This window comes from Sinohyriopsis cumingii, chromosome 13, assembly GCF_028554795.1.
Source record: "Sinohyriopsis cumingii isolate HCF-2022 chromosome 13, ASM2855479v2, whole genome shotgun sequence".
Lineage (NCBI taxonomy): Eukaryota > Metazoa > Mollusca > Bivalvia > Unionida > Unionidae > Sinohyriopsis > Sinohyriopsis cumingii.
Window position 1 is genome coordinate 8,302,172 of NC_142973.1, and position 27,883 is coordinate 8,330,054.

The following is a 27,883-nucleotide window of genomic DNA, read 5'->3' on the forward strand; positions in this document are numbered from 1 at the left end:
TTACTTTCAAATTACAATTTCTATTTGTCATTGTTATTAGCGACTTACAGCATAACAGTGTGATTAGAATAACGGAGATAAAAAGAGGACAAAAAGAATTGTTTGCAAATTTTGCAAAATTAGATTTAAAAAATTCAGTGTGTTAAGTTGAACTCTGAGTATGAAGGCCATCGTTCTGTGCAAATCGTGAATTAACCAATGAGATCTGTGTGGTGTGACAGACTGAACAGAAGAACTGTAATTGTACTCTAATTACCCGGATAACAAAAGGTAATTGTGGGTATGTGATTACAATTTTTAACGTAGTTTTAACAATTGTTCAGTCATATCGCTACGATGTATGCACTGTGGCAGTTTATACTGATGTCTAGCACTTACATTATCCTGACACCAGGCCGACCAGTCCTAACACAAACGTCTTAATGCTGAGCGCCTAGTGAGGCAACTGTTAGTACCATTTTTGTAAGTCTTTGGTATGACTCGACCGGGGATCGAACCCACCACCTCCCGCTTCCGAGGCGGACGCTCGAACCACTAAGCCACCGGAGCGGTTAAAATTAATTGCAATTTATTCCTTCAGCGTGATAGGGTAACTGTAATTGTACTCAGCTACTGCAACTTTTTATAGTAATTGTAATTTTGAATTTATTACCTTCTGTACTCGCTTATAAGATGAGTTCAACTGCAAACTGCACAAGCCAGCCGGCAGATCTGATTCTGTGCACTTGTTAGGAGTAATCAGTAGAACAAACACCATAGGCCCTAACCTTCAATGCTTTATGACACAACATATCATGATCTTTGTTCTTTGCAATTTTTTTTCGTCTTATAAGCGACTATAGACGGTGCCTTTACAACAGTTCATTTTTGAATAAATAATGACAGAACTTTGTCGGCACTTGGTCTTATTCATGAGGAGCTTATGAATGTGGTGTTGTTATCAACATTGCCCCTGATAAAAAATATCCCTCGGTCCCTTGAAAATATCCATCACAAAATAAAGTATTTATAAACGTGAACAAAATTAATTTAAAGTGTTGGGTTTTATATTGTATGTAGTCACCTTATGTTTTGAAGCTTATAGACGGGTGGTACAGCATTTTCATCCAATTTATACCACTGTGTGAGAAGGGGTACGTCAGGAAGCGCCTCCTCCTGTTCCCTCAAAGCTTTTAACAGCTGCTGCTCCTTCTTTTCGTCTGTCTTGGCACGACGTGAGGACTGTACTGTGTCGGAGATGTTTTCCTTGTCACCTTCCCCTTCCAAACCTCCACTCTGATTATTGGATATACCGTCACTTTGGCCGCGAGGCTTGGACTCTGCTGAGACCTTCGCACCATCAACCACTGTCGAAGTAACCGTCCGTTCGGTAGTGAGGCTGTCTTGGACCCCTTCTATTTCTGCACGCTTTGTGTTGATCGTGTCCATGTTTTGCTGCCAGTATCGCCTTGCTGTTGTCTCGATGGCCTCAAACTCCTCCATTGGTATTTTAGAAGGAAGAAGGTAGGACCCGTACTTATCAGTCAGGAAAACCTGTTGTTATAAAATGTTATGTGTTTTTCAGTGTAGAACATTCTCTCTCTCTCTCTCTCTCTCTCTCTCTCTCTATATATATATATATATATATATATATATATAGAGAGAGAGAGAGAGAGAGAGAGAGAGAGACAGAGACAGAGACAGAGAGAGACAGAGACAGAGAGAAAGAGAGACAGACAGACAGACAGAGACAGATAGACAGACAGACAGAGTATCCATGAGGATAAATCCCCTAAATCCTATTTTAAAAAATAGCTATTCAATAATACATTATCGTCAAGCTCGAAGATCAAATTTTTTTATTTATGAATCTTAATTCGAATTGTTAGACAGTTTTTTGCAAGATATGAACAAGCGAAACACGCATACCATTAAATTGATTCCGTTCACACTCGTTGAAATACAGGATTCCATCGTGGAAAGACATGTCTCTGGAAGAGAGTGATCATCTAAGATGGCGTCCTTAAGACCCCAGTGAAGGTCGTAAAATTGAAGCTGCCGGCCATACTGACCACACAGTTTCCTAAGCTCAGGTAGTGTTTGATCTAGTATTATTGTACGCTCTGCGTCAGAATCTGCAAAATAAAAAATAAAAAATTAGGTATAATAAGGCAATGCCTATATATCTCTTTAATGTAAATATTTTTACATATATGCATGTATAATCAAATAAGAGCAATATATTCACTTCTGTTTGTATTGAATCTGCGAGACTTGTTAGTAGGGAAAAATTACCATTTCCCGTTTTATTCTCTGGATGTTGATACAACAGACTTCAGTAACATGACTGCGAAATATAGGCCATCGCATCGAATAGCACAGTTGATAATATATATATATATATATATATATATATATATATATATATATATATATATATATATATATATATATATATATATATATATATATATATATATATATATATATATATATATATATATTACAGTTATTGGATCACCTTTACTAAATAGAAGCGTAAACATTTAGCGAAATTAAATTTTACAGTTTGCTTTATCTTAATTATAGTAGTTTCTTTCACTCGTATGTACAATTATGCTAGTGTTTTGCGATATAATTATTAATGTATCATAATTCTTTGCACTTATTCCTTCATACATCGAAGACGGTTTTCGGAAAATAAATATAAAACTGCATGCTCGATAATAAAGAATCATTTAATAGCATACCTGCAAAATAGGCACTGACATATATCTTGAAAACTTTGTCATCCAGTGGACATGACCTATGAACGTGACCTTTCAAGACCGTTTTCATCGTTTCTGTAAAACTAAGTCTCGTCTGCTCACGCGTGAGTGGCCTATGCAGAACTGGGGTCTGGATTGGACTTATCTCTAAATCTCTGAAGCTTCTACTCTCCACGTCCTTCGTCTCTATTCCCGTCAGATGAAACGTTTGATGAGCGTCGTCCTGAAATATAGTTTCCTCATCCGTCATCGACAGTTGATTCTGGTCAACTCCATCTAGAACGATGGGATGTCCACTGACTTCGGGTAGACGAGTGACTGTGCCATTCGAATGCATTATGTTTACGTTTTCATTCATTGTCGTCTGCTTTCGAGGTGTAGGAACCCTTGAATCCAGTGAACTTAGGTCAGAACTTAGTGTTGCGTCAGATCTTTGCGTGTCCGGTGAAGCTATGGGAAGAGTTTCTTTGCGTTTCCTGATAGGTTTGTCGTGAATTTTTTCGCCCAGTTCACTATATTTATTGAATATATTCTCTTTCGCTGAATTCTGGTGAATGTAAAATAGATCAGAAGGTAAGGTTATGGTTTGGATATTCTTTTTATATTTTTATTTATTTATTTATTATTTATTTATTTATTTATTTTAATGAAGGTGTTCATCTTTTTTTTCTCTTTTTTTTTGCAGTTATCTGTATTAATATATGTTTTTAATGACTGTCGTGTTAATTTTTCGATAATTACTTCTTAACATTGCTGAGCGATTTCCGTTACATTTTCTATTGAATGCATAAAAAACACACAAGGACAAATATGCACGCATTAGGGAACCTGTCCGTCGTTTCCGATCCGAGTTAAATAGAAAGACAATATTGTAATCGCTGGAATCATCACTTGAACACAGATTAATCTTACTTATCTAGTCAGGATATAGCATTATCTTTTTTTGTGATAGACAGGGTTTGCTGTCAGAACGGTTCATAAGAGTAACATGAGAAACTTTTGTCACGCAATACTTTTGTAGGGCTATTGCTTTTTTAAACATTAAGGTTCCGTCAACCATCTGTGCATGCATCCAGTGTAGCAAACTGACTTTGTTTCAAATCTCAAACCGACAATAATAATACGATTCTTTAAAGTGATTTATTTCATATAAATACAGCAGCAAAAAATCGGTTCTTGTATATCAAACATGTCTGCAACATGCTATGTGTAATAAATAATGCTTCATGGGTTTCCACTTTAAAGGGCCTTGCATAATGAACTGGTTAATACATCTCTCACCGGACCTGCACGTGGACAGAGTGAAGGTTTCATCTTTGTCCGGGTTTGGTGTTTTACGACACAAAAACACAGGTAGTTTATTTCGTGCAGAGGCAAATAGAGTCTGGTCACCCACTGATGGTCGATGGATTCGTCGTCAAGACTCTGGTTTCCTCAACCTCAAAGATATTCTTGCAACACCACCTTGACCATCGAGGTTACTAAGAAATGGCTAACTAGTCTATTCAATAAACACTAAATAAAATTAGATTTAAAAAAATAAAAAACAACAACATTGCAGCATACCTTTTTTCCTTGGGCCTGCAGAAACTTGGCCTCTCCATCTAGGAATTCAGTGCTGTCGCTCATACTTCCCTGCAGAAGAGATGCCTCGATCCGCTTGTTCAGCTGTCTCTGCAAATATAACGTGAGCATCAAGCTCATATACATTTTTTATCATTGTTGTTACATGGATGATATTTGCTTGTATCGAACGAATAGCGGATATATTTCATCGAATGGCTTATAATAGAGATTTTCACCAACGAGATTAAACATATCAGTTTGTCATTCCACACTAGCTACTATTCTTTTTTATTTTATGATCAGAGTGTTGGCTAGCTAAAGTGTAGTGTATGACAGACTGAAGTAACTAATTTCGTAGGGCAATGTCATCTGTTTGCCGTTTGTGTTCTGCTGTGTTTGGTGTACATATGAGGATTAAACTAATTATCTTTCTTAATTCATGGCAAGAAAGCAAATACTTTAAAAAATGATTAAAAAGAAACCAGTTCATAGTGGGGCTGAACGTGGTTCTCATATGTAACAGGTCAGCATCCTATCGTTTCACCAAGTGACTGACAACCAAGCGGATGGAGAAGGGGGGGGGACTGAACACGGTTCTCATACGTGACAGGTCAGCATCCAACCATTTCACCAAGTGATTGACAGCCAGGCGGATGGTGGGGCTGAACACGGTTCTCATACGTGACAGGTCAGCATCCTATCATTTCACCAAATGACTGACAACCAGGCAGATGGAGGGGGAGGGGGGCTGAACACGGTTCTCATACGTGACAGGTCAGTATCCAACCATTTCACCAAGTGATTGACAGCCAGGCGGATGGTGGGGCTGAACGTGGTTCTCATACGTGACAGGTCAGCATCCTATCATTTCGCCAAGTGATTGACAGCCATGCGGATAGTGGGGCTGAACATGATTCTCATACGTGACAGGGCAACATCCGACCATTTCACCAAGTGATAGACAGCCATGCGGATAGTGGGGCTGAACATGGTTCTCATACGTGATAGGTCAGCATCCTATCATTTCACCAAGTGACTGACAACCAGGCAGATGGAGGGGGTAGGGGCTGAACACGGTTCTCATACGTGACAGGTCAGCATCCAACCATTTCACCAAGTGATTGACAGCCAGGCGGATAGTGGGGTTGAACATGGTTCTCATACGTGACAGGTCAACATCCGACCATTTCACCAAGTGATTGAAAACTAGGCGGATGATGGGGCTGAACATGGTTCTCATACGTGACAGGTCAGCATCCTATCATTTCGCCAAGAGATTGACATCCATGTGGATAGTGGGGCTGAAAATGTTCTCATATGCGACAGGTCAACATCCGACCATTTCACCAAGTGATTGAAAACTAGGCGGATGATGGGGCTGAACGTGGTTCTCATACGTGACAGGTCAGCATCCTATCATTTCGCCAAGTGATTGACATCCATGTGGATAGTGGGGCTGAAAATGTTCTCATATGTGACAGGTCAACATCCGACCATTTCACCAAGTTATTGAAAACTAGGCGGATGATGGGGCTGAACATGGTTCTCATATGTGACAGGTCAGCATCCTATCATTTCGCCAAGTGATTGACAGCCATGCGGATAGTGGGGCTGAACATGGTTCTCATACGTGACAGGTCAACATCCGACCATTTCACCAAGTGATTGAAAACTAGGCGGATGATGGGGCTGAACATGGTTCTCATACGTAACAGGTCAGCATCCAACCATTTCACCTAGTGATTGAAAACTAGGCGGATGATGGGGCTGAACATGGTTCTCATACGTGACAGGTCAACATCCGACCATTTCACCAAGTGATTGACAACCAGACGGACGGAAATATTTGTTCATAATATTAATGGTGCCTGTTGAAAAAGTTCTACAATGAAAATTCAATCCAGTAAATTATTACATATATTTCACCTGGAAAAGCCAATAATTCACGACAAATATAGAATACAAATTAAAACTAAAACTTCGTCTTTGTAAGATATGTTAGAATAGTCAATTGAACCTGTATTAAAAAAAATACGTGTGTCCACATAAAACAGTTGTCCAAGGAGGAGATGTTTTTGCATAATAAAGGTTACGTGATACCACATTTTTGATTCAGCAGATTTTTTATGATAGGATACCCTTCAATATCTTCGCATTTCGTTACCAATGTTTTCATTTACCTCACAAGAATCAGAACATTATGGGGCACAGGACATTAAAACGATAAATCGAGTCCAATGACCACTCGAGCGACGCAACAAGTGTAATCAGGTAATACTAGTAAATTATCAGTACGCATGTATTTTTGTCTATTATGTGTACCTAAAAAAACATTTTAACTGATTTGATTCATACTTCCAAATCATTTTGTTGTAAGTGCTCTAAAATTAATAATTATAATACTAATCGACTTCAATTGCTGGGAAAAGCAATTCTTATTTTTACGTACACCATCAATTTATTTTAATCCAGTGTGCAGTGGAGTGAAATATTAATTTTATATTGTTTGTAATATTTGCTTTTTTGTTACGATTTGTTGAGTAAACATTTTTACATCTTAATTCTTAAACGCGTTTGATAATGTCGATTCTGTCAGTCCTAAGTCGCATCAAACGAGTTCGTTTCCCCGACTCTGAACAAAGCACCTATGTGGTTTTGTATTTATTACATATCACCTTTTTAGTAACACACTCTTTTCAATTTTGTAACAGATACTTTTTAGAAAGGTATTAGGCATTTAGGTATTAGGCATTTGACGCTTTATGCAGAATATTGCACTACCCTCTAAAACAATTCCTATGTGATGTACGTAACCGTATCTCGATGTAGATATATATTGTGCAGTTAATTTGAAAATTAAAAAAAAATTATTTGGGAGATATGAATGTAATTATACCGTGATTTCCTTACTTCTCTAACAGATCATAGGTTCTGGACAAGTAATCGACCTTTTTTTATACACCCTACCTATTAAATATAAACATCCTGCTACCAAGCAAATTTCACGGCAAATTGCACAGAATAATCGTAATTAAATTTATTACATTTTATTCAGAAGGCTCAGTAATTTGCTATACTTTCAACCTTATTTTTTATGTTTTCATTACAAGAGATTGTTGATGTACTGAGCTTAAGGTTGATAATCTGAGCATACATTTTAACAAAACGAAGCTTCAATATCTTTTTATTATGCGTACTAGATTTTTAAGAATCATTTTTATATTTTTAACAAGAAAACGCTAAACAGTAATGTTCTATTTTTTTCTCTTTATATTCTGCTTGAAAAATCCTCAAAATTTTCAAGGTAACTAAACATACAATTCCATGCCTGTGACCCAGTCTCAACAACATTGCAACAAGATGTAATTTCTATAAATTTGCGTCATGGCAAAAACAGTTGCTGGTCTCTGTGATCCGTCTACCTTTATGTTACAAATATTTCTTAGTTTTACCCTTATATTTACAAAACGAATTTATTCCTCAAAACTATTAAAAGACAAATTGAAAGTTCCTCGAATTAAAATTACTAATTAAATTATGCAGACTATATTTTTGAAATTCAAAAGCTGGAATGTTTTTGTTTTGGGGAGGGGATAGTAATTTTGAACTTTTAGATTATTACATTGTGGAATGTATCTTCTCTGTGTCATCAGAACTGTGGCTCGGGACGAGATCAACGGGTGCTTGGTTCAAACGTTTTTGTTCTCCGATTTCTTAAACTGTTTTGTTTAAAGTCGTCACGAGCAGAATTCAGTGCTTTGTGGCAATTAACAAGCTGTAGTCGCTGTTACTGTCCCTTAATTATCTGTCTATAGATGTTGTTGCGTGATACAAACCATCTGGTTTCATTAGAGTAGCCAAGGAGGCGCCAATATAAGTGCCTAATTAAACAGGGGTAAAGTTTTCTCCAAACGTGGAGCATTTCTAACCATGCCTTGAATCTTGACGTGACTCTCTGAGTCTTTCTTACTGTCCTGGAAATTTTAAACTTTCAAAACAAGATTTCAGCTGATAAATACTTGGTCTGTCCCTCTGTGTCATGCTTGGTGTTGCTTTGTACCCAAGCTCCATCTGAAAACTCGTTGTCAAACAGTTTGTCCAAAATACTGGTGTCAGCTTCGTCTAACTGTGAAATACCCACAAACTGCTCGTCGCTGCTAAACGGTACTACCCACTCACTCCAATTATTTACAGCGGCAAAAGCAACCATTTTCATCCAATATGACTGCATTGTTTTAAATTACAAAATTGTGCTGATATTTTGAGCAATTAAAATCATTCCAGATATTTTCTAATTGGACCATTATTGAATATTTCAAGTTGTAAAAGTAGTTCCTGGCTGTGTTTGCGATACGGAATCTTATGTGTGCGATGAGGAATCACAGACTGAATGTATGTATCGAACCCCAAATCAGCCATATATGATGAAATGACTATGCAACAAAGGAAAACACATTACTTACCCTTAAATGGGTCACAACTTTCCTGTCTACTTCCATGCTGACTGGTTTGTTGTGTTTTATGTGCCAATGACTGTCTCCTGGCTGAAATATATACACGGCCTTACAGGTACAACATTTAGGAAAAAAGAACTAAAAGTAATTTCTGATTCAGAAGAATTACCTGTTCCAAACAGAAAGATGTGTCAGCCGTAGATCAAAGAAACATTAAAGTAGTAGGAACATTCCAGTTATAGATATCGAAGAATACTCACATGCAGTCTCAACAAACTTGTCAAACTAGACAAAGAGAGGTCGCGGGTTCGATCCCCGGCCTTATCATACCAGAGACATAAAAATGGTACTAGCAGCTGCGTTGCATGGCGCTCGGTATTAAGAGGTTAGCGTTAGGACTGGTCAGCCTGGTGTCAGGATAATGCGACTAGTTGGGACACGATGCTTCTATATATCGCAATAAACTGCCACACTGCAGACACCGTAGCGATGTGACAAAAATGTTAAAGCTACATTAAAAATCCAAATACGCACACACAAATACGACAAAGATATACTCTGAATGTAATCGCTTATAAGTCGAGTCAAACTGCAAACAACAAAGATAGTGATCTGCCGTAGCATAATGCGACTGCATATCAGAGTCTATGTTGTTTGTTCAACTAATTACTACTAATAAACTGCACAGACTCAGATCTGCCGGAGCATTATGCGACAGCAGATTTGGGTCTGTGCAGTTTATACTTGAGCTGGTCTTATAATGGATTACATATGGTACATTTTGATGTCTCGAGGCTCAATTAAAAATAAAAATTTCGATAAGGTGATTACAATACGAGGTCCTTAAATGTATTTGAGCGCTACCAGAACACTGTAATCGGGGGGGGGGGGGGGGGGGGTGAGGGATAACAACGAAACTTCAAGTTGTACGTTTTTGTTTTTCTTTTTTTTTGGGGGGGGGGCGGGCCGGGGTTGGGGGTAGATATTCAATTTCAACACTTATATCTTACATACTCATAACCTAATTTATTCACAGCGTGATAAGATTATCGCTTCTGATAATTCCAAGGTAAGGTGGTTATTAATGTCTGCCAGAAAATATCTTTCGAGTCAAACACATACCATGTATACAAATATTTACACCCCTCCCAAAAAAGAAAATAATTATTTCTTATATGCCGTAAGACATATTTACCGATAGAAATCTGTTTTAACGATTCGCAGATAAGTATTTGACATGTTTGCCAGGAGCCATTGCAAGGTATGTCTGAGCGACACAGAAGGTCATCTTACCTGTCATAAGCTGATTTAAGAATCCTTCAGATTATTTAAACACCAACAATGAGAGACTCGTTTAAAAGTGGTGCTATGATCCATCGACATATACATGTCCTTTGCTTTGGTTTCATATGGTAACCCAGCTCCTCCTTCTGACTTTCGTGACATATATCACAATGTTATGAAGTTGTTTGGCAAATCGCACTTTACATTATCAATTCAACATTCTGGCAAAATTTTTAACTTCTTTCCCAATTAAATGTGCAATAAATAGCATTAAAATAATTTTCGTTTGCTTTGATCGCACAGTTTGCCTGGTAGGTCTGCTAAATCGGTTTCAATCAATGCTTAATTGTTACCTAATCAGTAAATATCCGACCACATTTATGACTAGATTAGGTGATATATGGAAGAATATGTTGTATATACAGTCATGCTTTAGCCATCTGAGCCAACAAAGAAAATACGGTTTCCATGGCATCATGCATTTCTTATTGCTTATATCCACCTCCCAATGAACGTAATGTAATCTTCTACGTGACCTTTGACCTTACCTGTGTTATGTGGCAGAACCGTATCTAAAGCAACTGAGAGGGGACATGCTGGAGAACCTGAGACAGAGCGGGAGTAATCGAGATAGAACTTGGGAAATTTTGATTGAGCGAGATAGGACGAGCGTGAGTATTTGAGATCAACTTGGAGTCCGTGAGAGCGAGTGAAATAAAGAAAGAACGAGTGGGAAGACTAGTCCGATACATTAAACTTCTAAATCTGAATTGATATTGATTTTGGAGCACTCAACAGTGAGTGAAACTGGTGAACTGTAGCAATCCACACTCTGTCTGTCTCTCTGTCTGCCTGTCTCATCTTTACTGTGCATATCAGCTTCACCTGAGAGGTCATTGTCAAACATTTTGTCCAAGATTTTAAGCAACGTTACCTCGGCATCAGGTCTGCACTGCAATGCTTTTAAATCAGAAGCTATTTGGAATGGACATTAAAAAATTCTAACGAGAAAAAAATATGTGCAATATTTGTGTGTGTGTGTGTGTGTGTGTGTGCGTGCATGCGTGTGCGTGCATGCGTGTGCGTGTGTGTGTGTGTGTGTGTGTGTAAAATAACATAAATAAAGATCAGGTTGGAAAATAATCGTAAGGGAATGCCCCATACACCTGGTCAGGTGGTAATATAGGGGAACATGTAAAATACTGACAACTTATGTTCCAAAAAAAGGTATTGTTCTCCACCTCAGCTAACTCTAATCTCTAGTCCTACAAGCCATGAAATACCTCCTACACTGCTCGTAGATCTTTAGGTATTCCCCCATTATCCACAGCGGCAAAAGCGCCCATTTTAACTAAATATGCGGACTATTATTTAATATTTCAAGATGTACAAGTAGTTCCATGCTGTGTGTGCGATACGGAATTTTAAGTGTCCGACACGAATCACAGATTGAATATCTTTATCGCCAGATCATCCATGTAAGATTAAACGGGTATATAGTAAAATTATATTTGTAATATTCACCATTAATACGTGACAGGTAAAACCGTGTTGTAAAAGGCAAGATAATTTGTTGACCTATTTTGTCATAAATAAAGAAAACACGATGTTAATATAATTTAAGTCGCAACAAGATTCCTCGGAAATTCCCGCACATTACTTACTGACGGAAACTACTGATACAGCGAAAAAGTACCCCGGAAAAAAATTACCGCGGTACACCGTTAGCAGCAGAGAGGGTGAACAGACCACTTAGGGGAATGGTCACCCTTGTGTTTTACCAAAAAAAATAGTGACCACTCATAGAGGTCAATTACCACGTCTACGATTATTGTTTGTCCCAAACAGAACCGTAGACGCCCCTCTCTGCTGCTATCAATATTGGGAATCATCATCTGAATCATGGGAATCTTCATCTGTTTCATCTTCATCTGAATCTTCGGAATTTGTTCTATGTTTCAAGTAATATTCAAGTTCTGATGGTGGTTTTTCTATTTTTGGATTTATGTTCTTTCTGTGTTTATAATATATCATCAAACTTCTGTATCGATCTCCACCGCAATTTTTGCAAATCTGATATAATCCTCTAACGCCGTTGTTACATCCAACACATCTTCGTGGACCAGCATGAGGGTTTTTCTTTATAAGATAATTATGTTTCTTGCAATATTCTCCACGGCACCTTTTGTTGCATTTATCTGTTGTTCCTTGACGCAGCCACGCACAGTTGTTCATTATATTAATGATATCTGTTTAATTAAATTTAATTTTATCATCACCCCTGTTACCCAAATATTTTATCAATACCCACACGATATCTTGTTCTTGGATCATGTAAATTTATTGTTATAAATCCATGTGGGGTAGCTTGCGCTCGTGAGAAGAAATTTTTGAATTTAATTATATCCATGTCACCACCACACCAAGTTTGATGAATATTTCGCAACGTGTGTGTGTCTACGCCATTAAACACAACTAAAATGTTGCAGTTGTCTCTGATCACTTTTGGTATTTGTGTATATCGTTGAGTAACATAGATCACGTCTGTATTTTTGTGTCTACCTCGGGAAAATATTCTGGCTGGATTTGATTGTTTATCTAGCATCACATCGTCGTATACAACTAAATTATTAATAAATCCATCTATGGAATCTACGGATGGTGCTTCATCAATATCGGTTACAAACTCTATAACATCATTATCTTCATCCAGTAATCGCGCGTTTTCATTGAAATCTTTAAGTACATCATAACATCGTTGATCATCAACGGATGGTGCTACTAAATACAACTTATCCCATTTCAACCATCTCATTATCAGATTAAGTAATAATTGCGTCTTACCCGATCCAGATGGTCCTATGATAATCATTCTGATGGAGTTCGGTAGCGCAGGATGATGCTTAACTGGCTCTCGTTGCCGAGTTGCTGAGAAATCAATTATATCCATATATGTTATAACATGAATTTATATTGTTTACGTTGTAGAGTTAAAACTCCAACTGTTGATTTAGCTACGGTTATAACAAAAAACAAAAAAATAGCGTACGGTGGAAAATGTTCTGTATGCGGTAGAAAGAAATTTTCGTTTTTACCTAATAAGCGCGGTGGTGATATTGCTAATTTGATGTCAAAGTTTCCAGGTGCTCCATGGGCTAAATACAGCGGGGAAAAACATCTACCAGGATATAATTATTGCGGTCCTGGTACCAGACTTGATATCAGGCTCGATGATCAAGATCAACCAAAACCAGGCGAGGAACCAATAAATGCTACTGATCGAGCTTGTCATGTTCATGATGTAGCTTATAAAAGTAAAAATCTACAAGATAGGCATATTGCAGATGTAAAATTCATTCATTCATTAAATTCTATAAAAAATAAAAATATTAGAGAATCATTAGCTAATTGGTTAGTAAGATCCTCGATGAAAGGTAAATTAGCGATTGGGGCTGGTAATTAATAATGGAATCAATTTATTATTCACCGAGAGGATACTGGAGAGGCAAAGCAGCAATTGGTAAACTCGCTGATGCAGCATCGGTTAAACATTCTACTGCTAAAACGTGGTTATCTAAACAAGCAATATGGCAAATTTATCTACCACGTCCTAAACAAATTCAGTACTCGTATTTCGATGTCAGTGTTCCTAATGAAGTTCATCAAGCTGATATTCTGTTTTTACCGCATGATACTGTGCGTGGAAAAACGTACAAGTACGCGCTAACCGTAGTTGATGTTGCAAGTAGATATAAAGAAGCAGAGCCGCTATCAGCGAAAACATCATCTGAAGTAGCCGATGCGTTTGAACGAATTTATCAACGAGGACTTGGACCACAAGGTGGTCTACGATGGCCACAGCTACTACAGGTTGATCCTGGTAAGGAATTTCTTGGTCCAGTATCATCGTTGATGAAACAACATAATACCAAAATACGACGAGGTCATACTGCAATTCACCGTGATCAGGCAATTGTTGAGCGATTTAATCGAACACTTGCTGAACGGTTATTTGGATATCAATACGCGAGGGAATTTATTCAGGATAAAAGATCTCGTGAATGGGTTGCAAGATTACCAAACGTGATAGCTGCATTAAATAATGAGATCACACGAACAACCAACATGAAACCCATTAGCGCGGTCACAAAAAAAAATATACCAACACAACGAAAAGATGCTGGAAAACAAAAAATATTAGGTGATGTTACAGTCAGATATTTATATGAGCCTGGTGAACTTGAAGGTGGTAGCGCGAGAGCAACTGATCCTATTTGGAGTGTTACCACACACAAAATATCTACCGTGACAAGATCCACTGGAAGAAATGTAGGCGTTTCCAGACCTGCAATCTACAGATTAGATTCTGCTGCTCCTCAACGTGGATTTACGCGTGAACAACTACAAATAATTCCCGCGGATACACAACTACCGCCGCGATCACTTCGGTGATTTCGATCACTTAACTAGCACTAGTGCCAGCACCCAAGGCGCTAGCGCCTCTACGTCGATTACACTCAAGACAGGTTAACATGGTATTTTCTCGTGTATGACCGCGACTATTATCTTTTCTATCTACGGTAAATTGTCTTGAATCATTACTCGAATACCGCCATAACATTATACAATTACAACATGCGCAATGATTGTTCTGCTGCTGTTTTAACTCAATAATAAATTCAACATCAAGATCAAAGTCGCGTTTATTTTTTTTGTCAGATTGTTTGTATCCGATTAATTTTTTTCTTATTATATCATCATCGATGATGTTAAATTTATCAACGATTTCAGGAATTATGATTCTACGTAATTGAGATATATTTCTGACCCTCGATACCGCTAAATAAACTAAATTTGACCACTCGATGCGATCGTCTACAATCCAGACTCGTGTATCAGAAATAGTTAATCCCTGTGACGAGTGGATCGTCATAGCGTATCCCAACACCCATGGAGATTTGTCAGCGCGTAATGCATCTTCGACCACACTGATATCAACGGCGACAATATCATTTAATACGAGATTCTGTTTCCTTGACTCTGTCAAGGGTCCTGGAATATCAACATTAATATTCTGTTTTCGTGTATCTGATGGTCTATAACACAACGGTACGGGTAGTTCTGAATATTGTTCTTTATGTAGCTGAAATAACTGTTGTTGTAAAGCGTCTCTGATTATTTTTCTACTTGCTACGATCAAATCGGTGGGTCTCCATGAGTTCAAAAAATCACTCATTGATGTCTCTGAGATCACTCCACGTAATATTTCACACTGAATTTTGTTTGATTGTAATCTGATTAATTTTTTAAACTCCTTCAAATTTGCATCAAGAGCTCTATGATCATCATCTATTTCTTCGTAATAATCAACGAAATTTTTTAACCAATCATGTGGAGATGGTCCAACAAAAGGCGGAGGTTGACCATGATCGCCACACATTATTATGGCGGTATTTTTCGTCAACAACCAATCAAGAAACATTTTTAATGTATCCAATGAGACCGTGCATATCTCATCCCAAATAATTATTTTAGGTATATATTTTTCTCCCATCCGTTCAGGAGTCCATGTATCCCCGCGCCATCGGAAGAAACCATGATACGTGCACGATTGTACTTGCCGCTGTTTCATCTCACGTGCAAGTCTATGTGTGGGTGTCAGCACGATTATATCTGAATTTCTAAAAACATTAATCGTTCGAGTCGTTTTGCCGCATCCACCAGGTCCATTGAGATATACTGTCTTATATCTAGTTATTGGATCACTCAACGATGGTGCCTTCGACATTTCTGATATTTTATTACCCTCACGATAAACATCTCTCATTGGAACATCTGCTGATTCTGTGTAATTGTGTAATAGTTCCTTTTTTTATTCTCCACGAACCCCATCGTTCATCATTACTTGTAAATTTCATAACAGGTTCTAAATATTTACTTGAAATATAAAACGAGTCCGTTGCGACTCTGACTGCTGTCTCAGGAAATCTATTAATCATCGATAATAAATTTATGGAAACATAAGCCAACATGGAAGATCTTAGATGAGTATATTGCGGGGATACGTCATTTATGTAACTAACGATCGTACCTAATTTTGTTCCGTCGGATAAATAAACACTCTCTCGATTTACAAATATATTTTTCGCCGTTGTATCAGCGATTATAAAATCGTACTCGGCATCATCTAAAATTAATCGTGCGTGATGTCTTTTATAATCATATGCACCACCTTGAGTAAATTTACCTATAATTTTTCTACCGAGATCTTTTGCGGTTTTGAGTTTATTAGGAATATCATCCTTAAACTCGCTGATAACTTCAGAATCTGACATGGGCAACCAAACTTTGGTCTGTGCATGATATGATATAATTGCCTCACTGACAACCAACGATGTCAGTATCATACAATCTAGCATATATCGCAACAAAACTATAGGTGCCCAACGTTTTTCACAAAAATGTCTGCCAAACCAAACATAACAAATCTTGTGAAGATTTTCGTTAAACTCGAACGACTCAATACAGGCGAATCCAGTCAGATCAAAATCAGGTAATGGTCCATTAATTGCCACTCGCGTCATCTCGTTTGTAGGGTGACAAAATCTTTCAAAGTACGTAGAACAATCTCCGTATCCCAGAAAACTTCCTGGATAACATGCAACCATATCAACCGAAATAACATCATTGTAATTGTATTTGGTATTCCATAATCCGCCATGTCCATATTCGACGCAACTTGCGCGTACGTCCTCGAGTAAATCAAATCGTGTTGGTTTCCATGAATTTCGTTCTCTGGCGAAATGAGCCGCAACAGATGGAACGGTAAAACAATTAGTTAGTAATTTGTCAGTATTTTCCGCGTGCTTGCACTGTAAAAACGTCGCAAGATTTTTCATCTCGTCATGGAGGGATTCTGTGCGATATATTTCACCGTTCGGTTTGACAAACTGATCAAATTCACCCTCCTCATTACTTTTAAATAACCATACCGATACAGGATCGGTTTTACTTATTTCGTTGATAAAATCAAACATACTATCTGCCACAGAATTATCTGTGGGGTAAAATCTAACAGTTCGATCACGTGGAAATATTGTTACTGCGTTAGTCCATGCGTGCGCGTTATGATCGATAATATTTATTGGAGCTCCTTTCGATTTATATTTCGACTGGTACAGTACTTCTCCCGTTATTGTCGCCACAGTTATTGGAAATTTTAATATTTTTCCTAACTCAGCAACATCTTTTATTGTAGCACCGGTATCCCTAACTGAATCAGCCCACGAGTTTATTTTTTCACGCCTTAAATCAGTTAATCCATTTCCACGCATCGCGTTTGTAAAGTGTTCTATTACTCGTTCAGCCACACAATTTAACCTTGAAAATTTCATCGGCGCTAGTTTATCAACGTTGGGTTTTTTATTTATCTCATAAATTCCATAAATAACCGCCGTTACAGGATACGCTCGCTCATAATACGGTTTATCAATACCTGTCAGTAGACCCGGTCTGGAATTTTTACTTAATATGATAGTTTTATTATTACCAAGGACAGGATCATATTTGTCACGGATAATCCAACTATCTGTTTCTGTTAATACAATAAATTTTACTCTGAAGAAATATTTTTGATTGCCCTCGTATTCAGCGATGTAGTTAATGATAGTTGCCGCTCGCTTGTCGTTCATTGTGGCGTCCGTGACAGTGTTGCGTATGATCTTGAACGTTGACCATGTATGAGATGCACCATCCGTGTAAAATTCTTTCTTGGCGTCGTGAATTTTCGAGATCAAACTTTTATTTTTCGGATCAACCAGATCTCGTACTGGCAAGTCAGAAGATAATCTGTCAAGGTTGAATTTATACTTAACAGGCCTAGTTTGGGATAATCTCTCAAACTCGTTCATATAATTAAAACAAATATTTAAATAAAGAAAATTATATATATATATACAATGTCCCAATGTAGATGGTTGATGATCGGCTCAGTAAATCGATGCAACAAATCCTGTAGAAAGGAATTTTGTTGGATGCACTCACAAAACATACGACGAGGAAGTCTAGGACCAATACCATGTCTACGGTGTGGTATTGGAGTGTGAGGAAAGACAGAATTATGTGGAAAGTGTGGCGGGAAACGGTTCAGAGAGCTCAAAAGATATTATGACAAAAAAAATAATAGCGGTGAAAACGCTATAAAATCCGTGAGGGATTATATATCAAGATTTCAGACAAACAATGATTTAAACATATAATATTATTATAATGGAGCAAAATATATTTGTCCCACATCCTGTCATAACAAACTATGAATCAAATATTAATGGTATCATCAGACACTGCAAGTTGAAGAAACAAGTTGGTTATATTACTAATGCTGGTTATCTAATGTTCACATGCGGGGGGGAAAAGAAACATTATCTGTGTCATAGATTTACATACGAGTGTCACAAGGGTTTGATCAATGATGGTCTTGTTATTGATCATATTGACGGGGACACTCAAAACAATAATTTATCCAATTTACAAGCTATCTCTCACAGCGAGAATAATACACGCGGTAATACAGGAAGATGTAAGACAATCGGAAAGAGGGCGGTAATTTCTACAAACATAGAAACCGGTAAAATAATTATGTTTCGTTCAATATCTTCTGCTGCGAAATATTTTGATATTCACCCGCAATCAGTACAAAGAGTGGCAGAAAATATATATAAAACAGCTTTTTCGAAAAAATATAAGCAGAAAATTACATTTCAGTATCAATAACTATCATCACCACATTATTAACTATCATCACCACATTATTAACTATCATCACCACATTATTAACTATCATCACCACATTGAATTAATTTTTTAATTTATGTCACAGTAGGTCCTCCATACACTACTGAATTTTTGATTACATAAGGGAGATTACTTTGTAATATATAGTTTTCTTCGTAGATGGTTGGTTTTTTATGATCGTAATTAGTCAGTTTAACTAATTACATCGTATAGTGCCGACGAACCTAACTCATTAGACTCATAAGTATTATTTATGGTTTTTAAATATTTTCCCATCATACAACACATGATAATATTATTGATCCGTAGGAAGCTGTGTGTGAAACAGAAACCGTTACTCATTGTAATCAACCTGCAGTTGTGTGTTCACTGAACTTACACTCTGGAAAGTTCTTTGACTGGTGCATTAATGCTACTGTTATTATTGATTTTCGGTCTGCTTAGGAAACCAGCTACAAATACAGAAACTATTATTCAGAAACTGTTATAAATACAGAAACTATTATTCAGAAACTGTTATAAATACAGAAACTGTTATTATTCAGAAACCGCTACAAATACAGAAACCGTTATTATTCAGAAACCGCTGTTTAGTGTAAATATTGGTTCCTTAGCTATATATTAACTTCCGAAACATATGTTCGTAACAATGTTTGATAGCTCGATCAGTATGGTATTGGACTGTGACGCTCGCGGTCCAGGATCGAATCCCCATGGCTGACAATTTGTCGGTGGTGCGCATAATTGCGATTTTTATAATAGTGGGGGGAACCGCAAGAACCCCTCCGCTCAGCAAATTCACAACCACAATACTGACTTGTGGTTGATACATATTTTCGTATCACCCACTGGATTAATTATTGTGGGTGTGATTTTGCTGAGCGTACATGTTTGTACTGTCCTTAGTTAGTGCCGTTTCATTCATAATCTGAGCTCGCTAATACACTCGATAGGGGCTCTTCATTCATTGTATATAACCATTTCATTGTATATAACCATTTCATTGTATATATGTTATATGTATGTCCGATAAACTTGGTAGATTGCGGTGGCAAGCTACGAGTTTAATGAGGACTGTGCTGTCCTTGTGCTGTCCTTAGTTAGTGCCGTTTCATTCATAATCTGAGCTCGCTAATACACTCGATAGGGGCTCTTCATTCATTGTATATATGTTATATGTATGTCCGATAAACTTGGTAGATTGCGGTGGCAAGCTACGAGTTTAATGAGGACTGTGCTGTCCTTGTGCTGTCCTTAGTTATATGTTATGTGTATATCCTCTAAACTTGGTAGATTGCGGTGGCAAGCTACGAGTTTATGAGGGTTGTGCTGTCCTCCCTCTTGGGCCTCTAGACCGTTGTTTGGCGGGTTAGGGGCTCTCGTAGAGGGAATATTTGCCTAATGAACTTGGTAGATTGCGGTGGCAAGCTATGAGTTCTTGGTTGTGCTGTCCCTGAAACATCCCGACGAACTCGCTAATACACTCGATAGGTGTTCTAGGGATATTTTTTTTATTTTAAAGATTTATATATTATATAATGAACCATGAAAATATCAATGATGTAATTGTCGCCATTAAAAAATTAAAAAAAGATGGAATTAATATATCTGATGAACTTAATCCTGAAAAAATAGTTTCTGATTTTGAGATTTTACAAGAACGTAAAACCATGGGGACACACACACTATCATCTGAATACAGGCTCATGAAACGGATTCAATCGGCAATGTTTCAGTCGCTAGCTACCGTAGAAGATGATCATGTGAAGGAGTTCGTTCCTCTTTCTACCGCCGTAGAAAGAATTAAGTCGTTATTATCCCACGAGTATGAGGCAAAGAAAACGATTAGTACTCGCATAAGACTATTAAGAAAAATAATGTCAGATCGTGAAACGATCCAAGGTAACCCCGTTACTGGTGAAACGATCCAAGGTAACCTCGTTACTGATGATAATGAAAATGAAAGTTTTGGTAACTGGGGTCCAAGTCAACGCTGACCACGTGTATTGGTAGTCAAAATCAAGAAAGTTCTAACCTTGTCAAATTTGTTCCTAATAAATTTTATTTATTATAAATTTTATTTTTACTGAGGATTTATTTTTTTTATACTAAAATCAAGAAAAATGCACAAATTACTTGATTCTGACGGGGTAGTTGGTAGTCAAAATCAAAGAAAAATGCACGAACTACTTGATTTCTGACGGGGTAGTTGGTAGTCAAAATCAGGAAAATTGAGCAATTTCGTTGTATTTTAGTAAAAAAAAAAATAAAAATCTCAGTAAAAATAATATTATTAATAAATAAAATTAATTTATAGTAAATAAAATTTGTTAGGAACAATTTGACAAGGTTAGAACTTTCTTGATTTTGACGGGGTAGTTGGTAGTCAAAATCAAGTAGTTCGTGCATTTTTATGTTTCTGAGGGGGTAGTTGGTAGTCAAAATCAAGTAATTTGTACAATTTCAGTAAAAAGCAGGAAAATTAATAAATATTATTTTTTTTTGTGATAGAAATTTTAATTTTACTTTCATCGACTAGCTTTTTTAGTTGCCTGGGCCGATTAATTTGTACCAAACACAAATTTGTGCCAGTAATAATAAAATATTTTTTTAAGTTGATCGAATTTGATTCTGATCTCTGTTACAAATGTTCTTCTAACTGTTAAGAAATCCTCGCGTGTAAAAACCCTCCACATAAAGATCTACGATAAATCCTTAAGACGGAAGTCTTTACGACTTTACATACAGATTTATTACAAGCTCTTCTTCACGTATGTCAATCAAGCGATTAAGGTGGTCTGTGAGTTTAAAATTGATTCGTGTTAACATATTATTGTGACACCGCAAATACACGGGATTAGTTGGTTCTTGCACGATTAAATTTCCAGGGGGAACTTGTGGTGTGAACGTGTATAGGATGTATCCTTGTTGAGCTTGATTTGATCTTCCGAGATCTATTTGATAGCTGCCATCGATTACGTCACAAACCAGATTGACCGCGACCGTCGGTGTTATATTAACGATCCGCGGGGATACGTGTCTTCCGCCGCCGTGTGGATCATTATCATATCTGAGAACAACTGCTAATGGTGCTAGTTTTTTCCACGCATCGAGTATTTTAGGAAAAAACTCATCAATGACATCATTGACAGATTTTCTTAATTTATCCGGATTATAATCAGGAAACTTAAACGTTACAATGTCAGCTTCGGGTATTTTGTACTTGGATGCGAAGGATTTTTTATAATCGCTTGATGACTTAAGAACCATATCTCTAATTCTGTTATAGATAACTTCAGAAGAATTAACTATATAATTTAAAACTTCTATGTACCTAATAATATTATCGCGCGCAGATGTTGAATCAAATAAATACTCTTGAAAACTATCACGTAAATTATTTACTTGTATTTCATGGTCTAAGTTTATTGAAGCAAATATAGAATCAATATTCAAAGCAATAACACGTTCATTAAGATTATACAAAAGAGCTCTAGGATCATATACAGGTGTTCCCCCCCTCCATCCTGGTTTTACTTCTATATAATCTAACCATTCTGAATTCATTTTAATATCATGACGAAGACTGGTCTTTGACGTAAAATCATCCCGAGTTGGTTCAGGTGGTCCTTTATGCACCGGGGGAACATCCGGCCATCCTAGCTCTGATCTGATTGAAGATTGATAAATATCAACGGCATAATCAGGCGAGTTTATTTCAACCGTCGAGGACAACGTCGGCTCATGAACGTTTATTGATATTTTTGATTCCTTTCCTGTTATTGATTTTATTCTACGCGCAAATTCCTCACCGATCTCTTCAATCTGGTAACTGCCGGTTGGTATTCCAACAACAACCCAGTCAGGTGTTCCATCGGATTTGTTCTTGTTAGTAAATACAAGCGAATTATTTGCTGGTGTACCATTAAATGATTTTGATCTGATATTTGGCCAGCTGTAATATACTCGTAATTGTGCTAGTGCTATTTCTTTTACTGGAATTGCAATAGGAAAATTAACACTAAATTCAGGATTAGTTGAACTTACCGAGATCATCGTTATCTTTGGCGGAGTTGTGTTGGTCACGATCTGCTGGAGTAATTCTGTCATTATTGATACTTGTATCTTTAATACCGATACCTTCGTCGTATATTTTGGTCATCATTGAAAATTCGAAATCAGATATAATTCCATCACTGAGACTCGCTGATAACAACGAGGATAATTTCGAGTATGCTACCGTTGCTGTATGTAATTTTATTTTGTAATCGGATAATTTTTCGTTCGTACAAGTACATATTTTTTTTGTGATGATACCAAGCACACCTGCAATAGTTGTTGCTGCTGAAATACAGATAGTTACAGCTACTGGTGCCATCGTTGTCAACGCTGATAATATTACACCGGTTCCAGCAACAACAGCGGATACTGAATAAACAATCACATCAACGATAACCAATCGTCGTCGATATTTTTTTACTTTTACTGTATATTGATCAACTTGATCTTTTAGCGCAGCCTGCCATTCACGCGCTTGATTGTATCTGTATTGTGCACCGTCCATATATTTTTATGCAGTAACCAATTGAGGTGTTTCAGCTACAAATTCCAAACACCACCAGAAGGATGTTGCGGTTAATTTCTTATCAGCTGCTTCCAGAATAAATATTTCCTCGGCTCCGATATTTAATATAACAGATACAACCCCGGAAAACCTGTCTGTGGAATGACGCCATGGAAACGTTGTAAATATTTCAAATTTTGCAGCACTAAACACAGACAGCCTGTACACGCCAGTGACTGTTGCGGTATATTTGATAGTATTATTTTGCTGCGACCATGTTGCAAATCCCGATGATACCGTGCATACGATGTTTGTAATATGCCCGGGAGTTATTTCAGCTGGAATTTTAATCAGATTGGTTTTATTGATAATCTCAGGAATTCCCGCTACGATGTCTAGTTGTGTTCGTTTGATCGTGTCTAGGTTACTTTTGATATCAACGAGTTTTATATCGATGACGGAAGGATTTCCAAAGAACTTATTTATGGCATCATCGGTTTTCTGAAAATTTCTTCGAAGCCTTGAAAACGCGCCCGTGTGAACGTCATATTCGGCCCGTAGCGTGGATAGTTTTCCATCCACGTCGTCGACGTATAGTTTGTTTGCGACGTCGTTGTCAGATTTTGGAGCTGTTACAGCTACTATTTTGTTCCCGTTCATGTTAAGTTCACCTGTCATTGTGTCACCGGTGTTTCTCACGCGATTAGCAACACTTTTTGCAATTTCATCTCTAATGGTTTTAAGTGACATACTTGAATCTCTGATTCTACCACCGTCAGTAAACACGGGAATATTATCCGTAACTGCACCGAGTACTCGCCGGACTATATCATTCCATTTGATATTGCTGGTTTTTAGTTTACCATATCGATCTTGAAAAATAACAACCTCATCTGGATCAACTCCAGCAAGGTTCATAATATCAGCGAGGTCATCTTTAGTCGCATACTTTGACAGATCAACGTCGGATTTTATTTTCTTACTAGTAGAAGATCTTCCGTAAATGTCAACCATTATAATAAGATCCGTTGTTTAAAATGCTTTACGCGCAACAAATCGGTTGCTTGTATAATCGTGCACGACTTTATGTGGCGGCCTGGATGATTTTGATATAGCGTCGAGTACATTAATTACTTCACGGCCGCATATTGGCGGATCTGTCATTGTTTGTGTGGGTAGCGTTGAATACCAAACTTTGGAACCTCTAGTTGTTGCATGGAGTGGTGCGACATACTTGATAAATTCAACAGGTGGAGCTAACCCGTACGAATCAAAATAAACAATTCCACGCGGATCAATCGCGTATGATACCCAATGAGTACCGGGTCCGGAACGTTTGTCAAGATTAATAATACCTGTTTCTAGTTTGTTTGGTTGTTTCGGTAATTGATCTCGCATAAAAACACCTCTAAAGGCAGATATTTTTAATTTTTTAGCAGCATCAAGTAAATCAAAATTTGATGATGGAACGTCTAACGAAATGACCCTGGAAGCCTTAGGCCTCTCCCCCAACGAGATCCCGGTAATCTTAGACCGCGTCCCTTTTTTTTGTACCCCTTTCCTACTGCTTTCTTTAGAGCCATTCCAGCGGCTGTTCCAACAGCACCTAACGCGGCCGCTTTTATGGCTGGAGCAGCCGCAGCTAGTAATGCCGGAATGGCCGCAAGTAGTGGGAATATACCACCCGTTTTAACCATGTCTTTGATGGCGCTCGGGGAGAGATGGAATTGAACTCCAGTTTTTGATTCTAGGGCTTTATTGAAATGTTTAATCTGATTATTTGTCAACGATAATTTGTTTGGACCACCACCAATTTGATCTCGTTTTAGTGATATTTTAGTTCCGCATTTGTTGGCGGTTTTTGATTGAAGCTTTTTTACCTGACCCGGGGTCAGAGTAACATTAACATGACTATACGACATTTTTATATAAAATATATTTTTCTAAATAACACGATTAAAGATTTTCCACCGGTGCATCAACAACCCTCATTCGACCACTGCCACCTTCAAGTAACATGGCCTTGTCGCTAAGTATGACCGCGATCGCTTTGTAAGGACCATAAACAATTGGTGGACCAGCCGCGATTTCTGGCAGGGCATTAACACGAGCTCGAAAGTGTATATCAACGACAGATTGTTTGGATAAATCAAGATGTTCTAGTGAAAAATAATAAATCGGATATAGACCTCTAAAATCTAGTTGTGATATTTGCAACCCGGTATCTATATTTTGATCACGTCCCATGAATGACATTAAACGATGATATGCGCGCGCTACATGATTTTGTGCATAATTTAGTTGTATATCCTCGGATGGTTCTTGATGTCCATTTATCCGTAAAGAAACTTCACTAACTCCAAGGTTGTCAAATATCATATGTGAACGTTGTTGATTATTCGTCCGAGCATTATCTTGTAGTGCAATAAAAATATGTCGTGGTGCAGAAACACCCTGTTGTGATGCTATATGCCATGTAAATAAACCATTAATATTGCTTTGAGCAGCATCTGTGGTTACTGTTAACCATGATAGCAATGATTTACCGCCTTGATCCATAAAAGATAGTAATTTTTGTTCCTCAGTAATAGATGGAGTCATTACTGGCATCCACAATGAAAGTTTTGTTATATCTACTTTACCAGCATCAGCAACACCAGCACCTCGCCAGATTGCATCATTATCATCACCTTTTCTTACGAGCACAATTGTGTGTTTAGCTCCAAAGATGACTTTTCTAACATTTCTGCAAAATCCAAAGATGTGAGATAATGGAATTGCACACGAAAAATTTCTATTATTTCCCGACAGCGCTGATCGGCGTGTTGCAAATCCTAGGTTGAAAGTCGGGGCAATATCTTTTATGATGTCAAAATCACCTGCTGGTCTAGTTTCACGATCGGGGTTGGCACCTTCTGCCTGATTAGCAACAGAAGTATCATGTGGTGTGAGTAACTTGATATACTGATTATGGTTGGCGTTGTCGGTGATATCTTTAGCGAACATCATTGTTGGACCAGCTGATCTTGTAAAGTCGTCAGAATATCTCGCCAGACCAATTATTGTTGTAGCAACATCAACATCCTTCTGAATTGATTCAATATTTTTTCCATCAATCATGTATGTGGCGCTATCAAACAGTGCCATAATTCCGTTGTTGACAAAACCAACACGCAGATTGGCACCATATGCCGTATCATCCCCCTTTACAAGTCTACCTTCTACTTCAATAAACGCTTCAGCGGGCAAGAAATATCTACTTGTATCATGAACCTGTAATTCGATTCTCCCCGGATGATTTGGTTGTCTTGCGTCATAAGAATAAAACTGATAATCACGTACTGACTCGTACTTAAGGACAGGTGCCTCCATATCAAATGCTGGGTCTGATTCGCGCCTGAACATTTTTATTATAGTTACCATTTTTCCAAATGATGATCATCGTCGACGAAGACCGCTTCCTGCTATTAAATTTGCTGTTATATTTTTTTCTGCTTCTTCAGATATCGCCGCTAGTTTTTGATTTGCAGCCTGATTTATTATTTTACTGACATCTGCAGGCATCACCTCAGTACTTGCCAGTTTCACCGGTGGTTGTTGTTTTCGTCGCAATAATCGTGATAATCTTTCTTTGATCGCCGAGAACGCCTTACCAGCAACATTGACAATTGCACCAGGAGCTTTATCACGAACAATATCAATAGCCTTCATCGATAATTGTTTTGCAACAGGTGCTACTTTGGGAGCTATCCTCGTGAATAATCCCCGAATGACATCACCAAGTCCATTTCCGTAAATAACACTATAGATTGGTAATCGTGAGTTTACCGCTCTAACCTGTGTGGGTTTACGATGATTATCATGCACAATCATCTTATTTTATTTACCATTTATCTAACAACTAGTCATCAACGAGTTCATCAATAAGTTCTCGGTAAACGCCAATATCCATGATACCACCTTGAAATAGTCGCCGACAAATATCAGCTGCTTCATTGGTTATTTCTGGTGAATTATTTCCAGCTCGTTTTCCTCCTATGAGAACTTCTAACCGTGATACGTCATTGATGATATTATCAGAACATAAACCAGATCCTGTTTTAGGTTCATCTTGGGGTGGTGGTTGCATTACCGGAGTAGGTACTTCAGTGGTGTCCGGGGGTGAGTCACCTTCTCGAAATCCATGTGGTGAACCTGTCGGTGTAAATGTCATTTTCGGTGCAGAAATTTTCTTCGAGAAGGGTGATTTAAGTGACTCTTTAGCCTTTTTAATTTTCGACATCAACCCTTGCTGTGGCGAAGAAGATTGTTGTTGTTGTTCTATTTGTTGCAGAGGTGGAGGAAGCTGATACTGGAAGGACTCTCCTTGTTCTAGTTGTTCCCGTCTCCCTCTAAGTCTTTCTACTTCTTCTTTAAGTCTTTTAAATTCCTGACCTCTAGCTTGTTTTCTGTTGTAATATACGCGATAAATCCAT

General features: G+C 37.7%; 1 protein-coding gene across 3 annotated transcripts in view; it reads right to left on the reverse strand.

Moving 5' to 3' along the window:
* The window catches only part of LOC149784915 (uncharacterized), a 133,841-nt gene that overhangs the window by 14,977 nt on the left and 90,981 nt on the right, over window positions 1-27,883 (reverse strand). For all 3 annotated transcript variants that reach the window (XM_089978508.1, XM_089978509.1, XM_089978510.1), the window contains 5 exons: window positions 8,777-8,857; window positions 4,314-4,421; window positions 2,730-3,294; window positions 1,909-2,114; window positions 1,064-1,533 (listed from right to left, as the gene is read on the reverse strand). In XM_089978508.1, coding sequence (XP_089834634.1) covers window positions 1,064-1,533; window positions 1,909-2,114; window positions 2,730-3,294; window positions 4,314-4,421; window positions 8,777-8,857 — 1,430 coding nt within the window. The remainder of the gene's footprint in view (window positions 1-1,063; window positions 1,534-1,908; window positions 2,115-2,729; window positions 3,295-4,313; window positions 4,422-8,776; window positions 8,858-27,883) is intronic.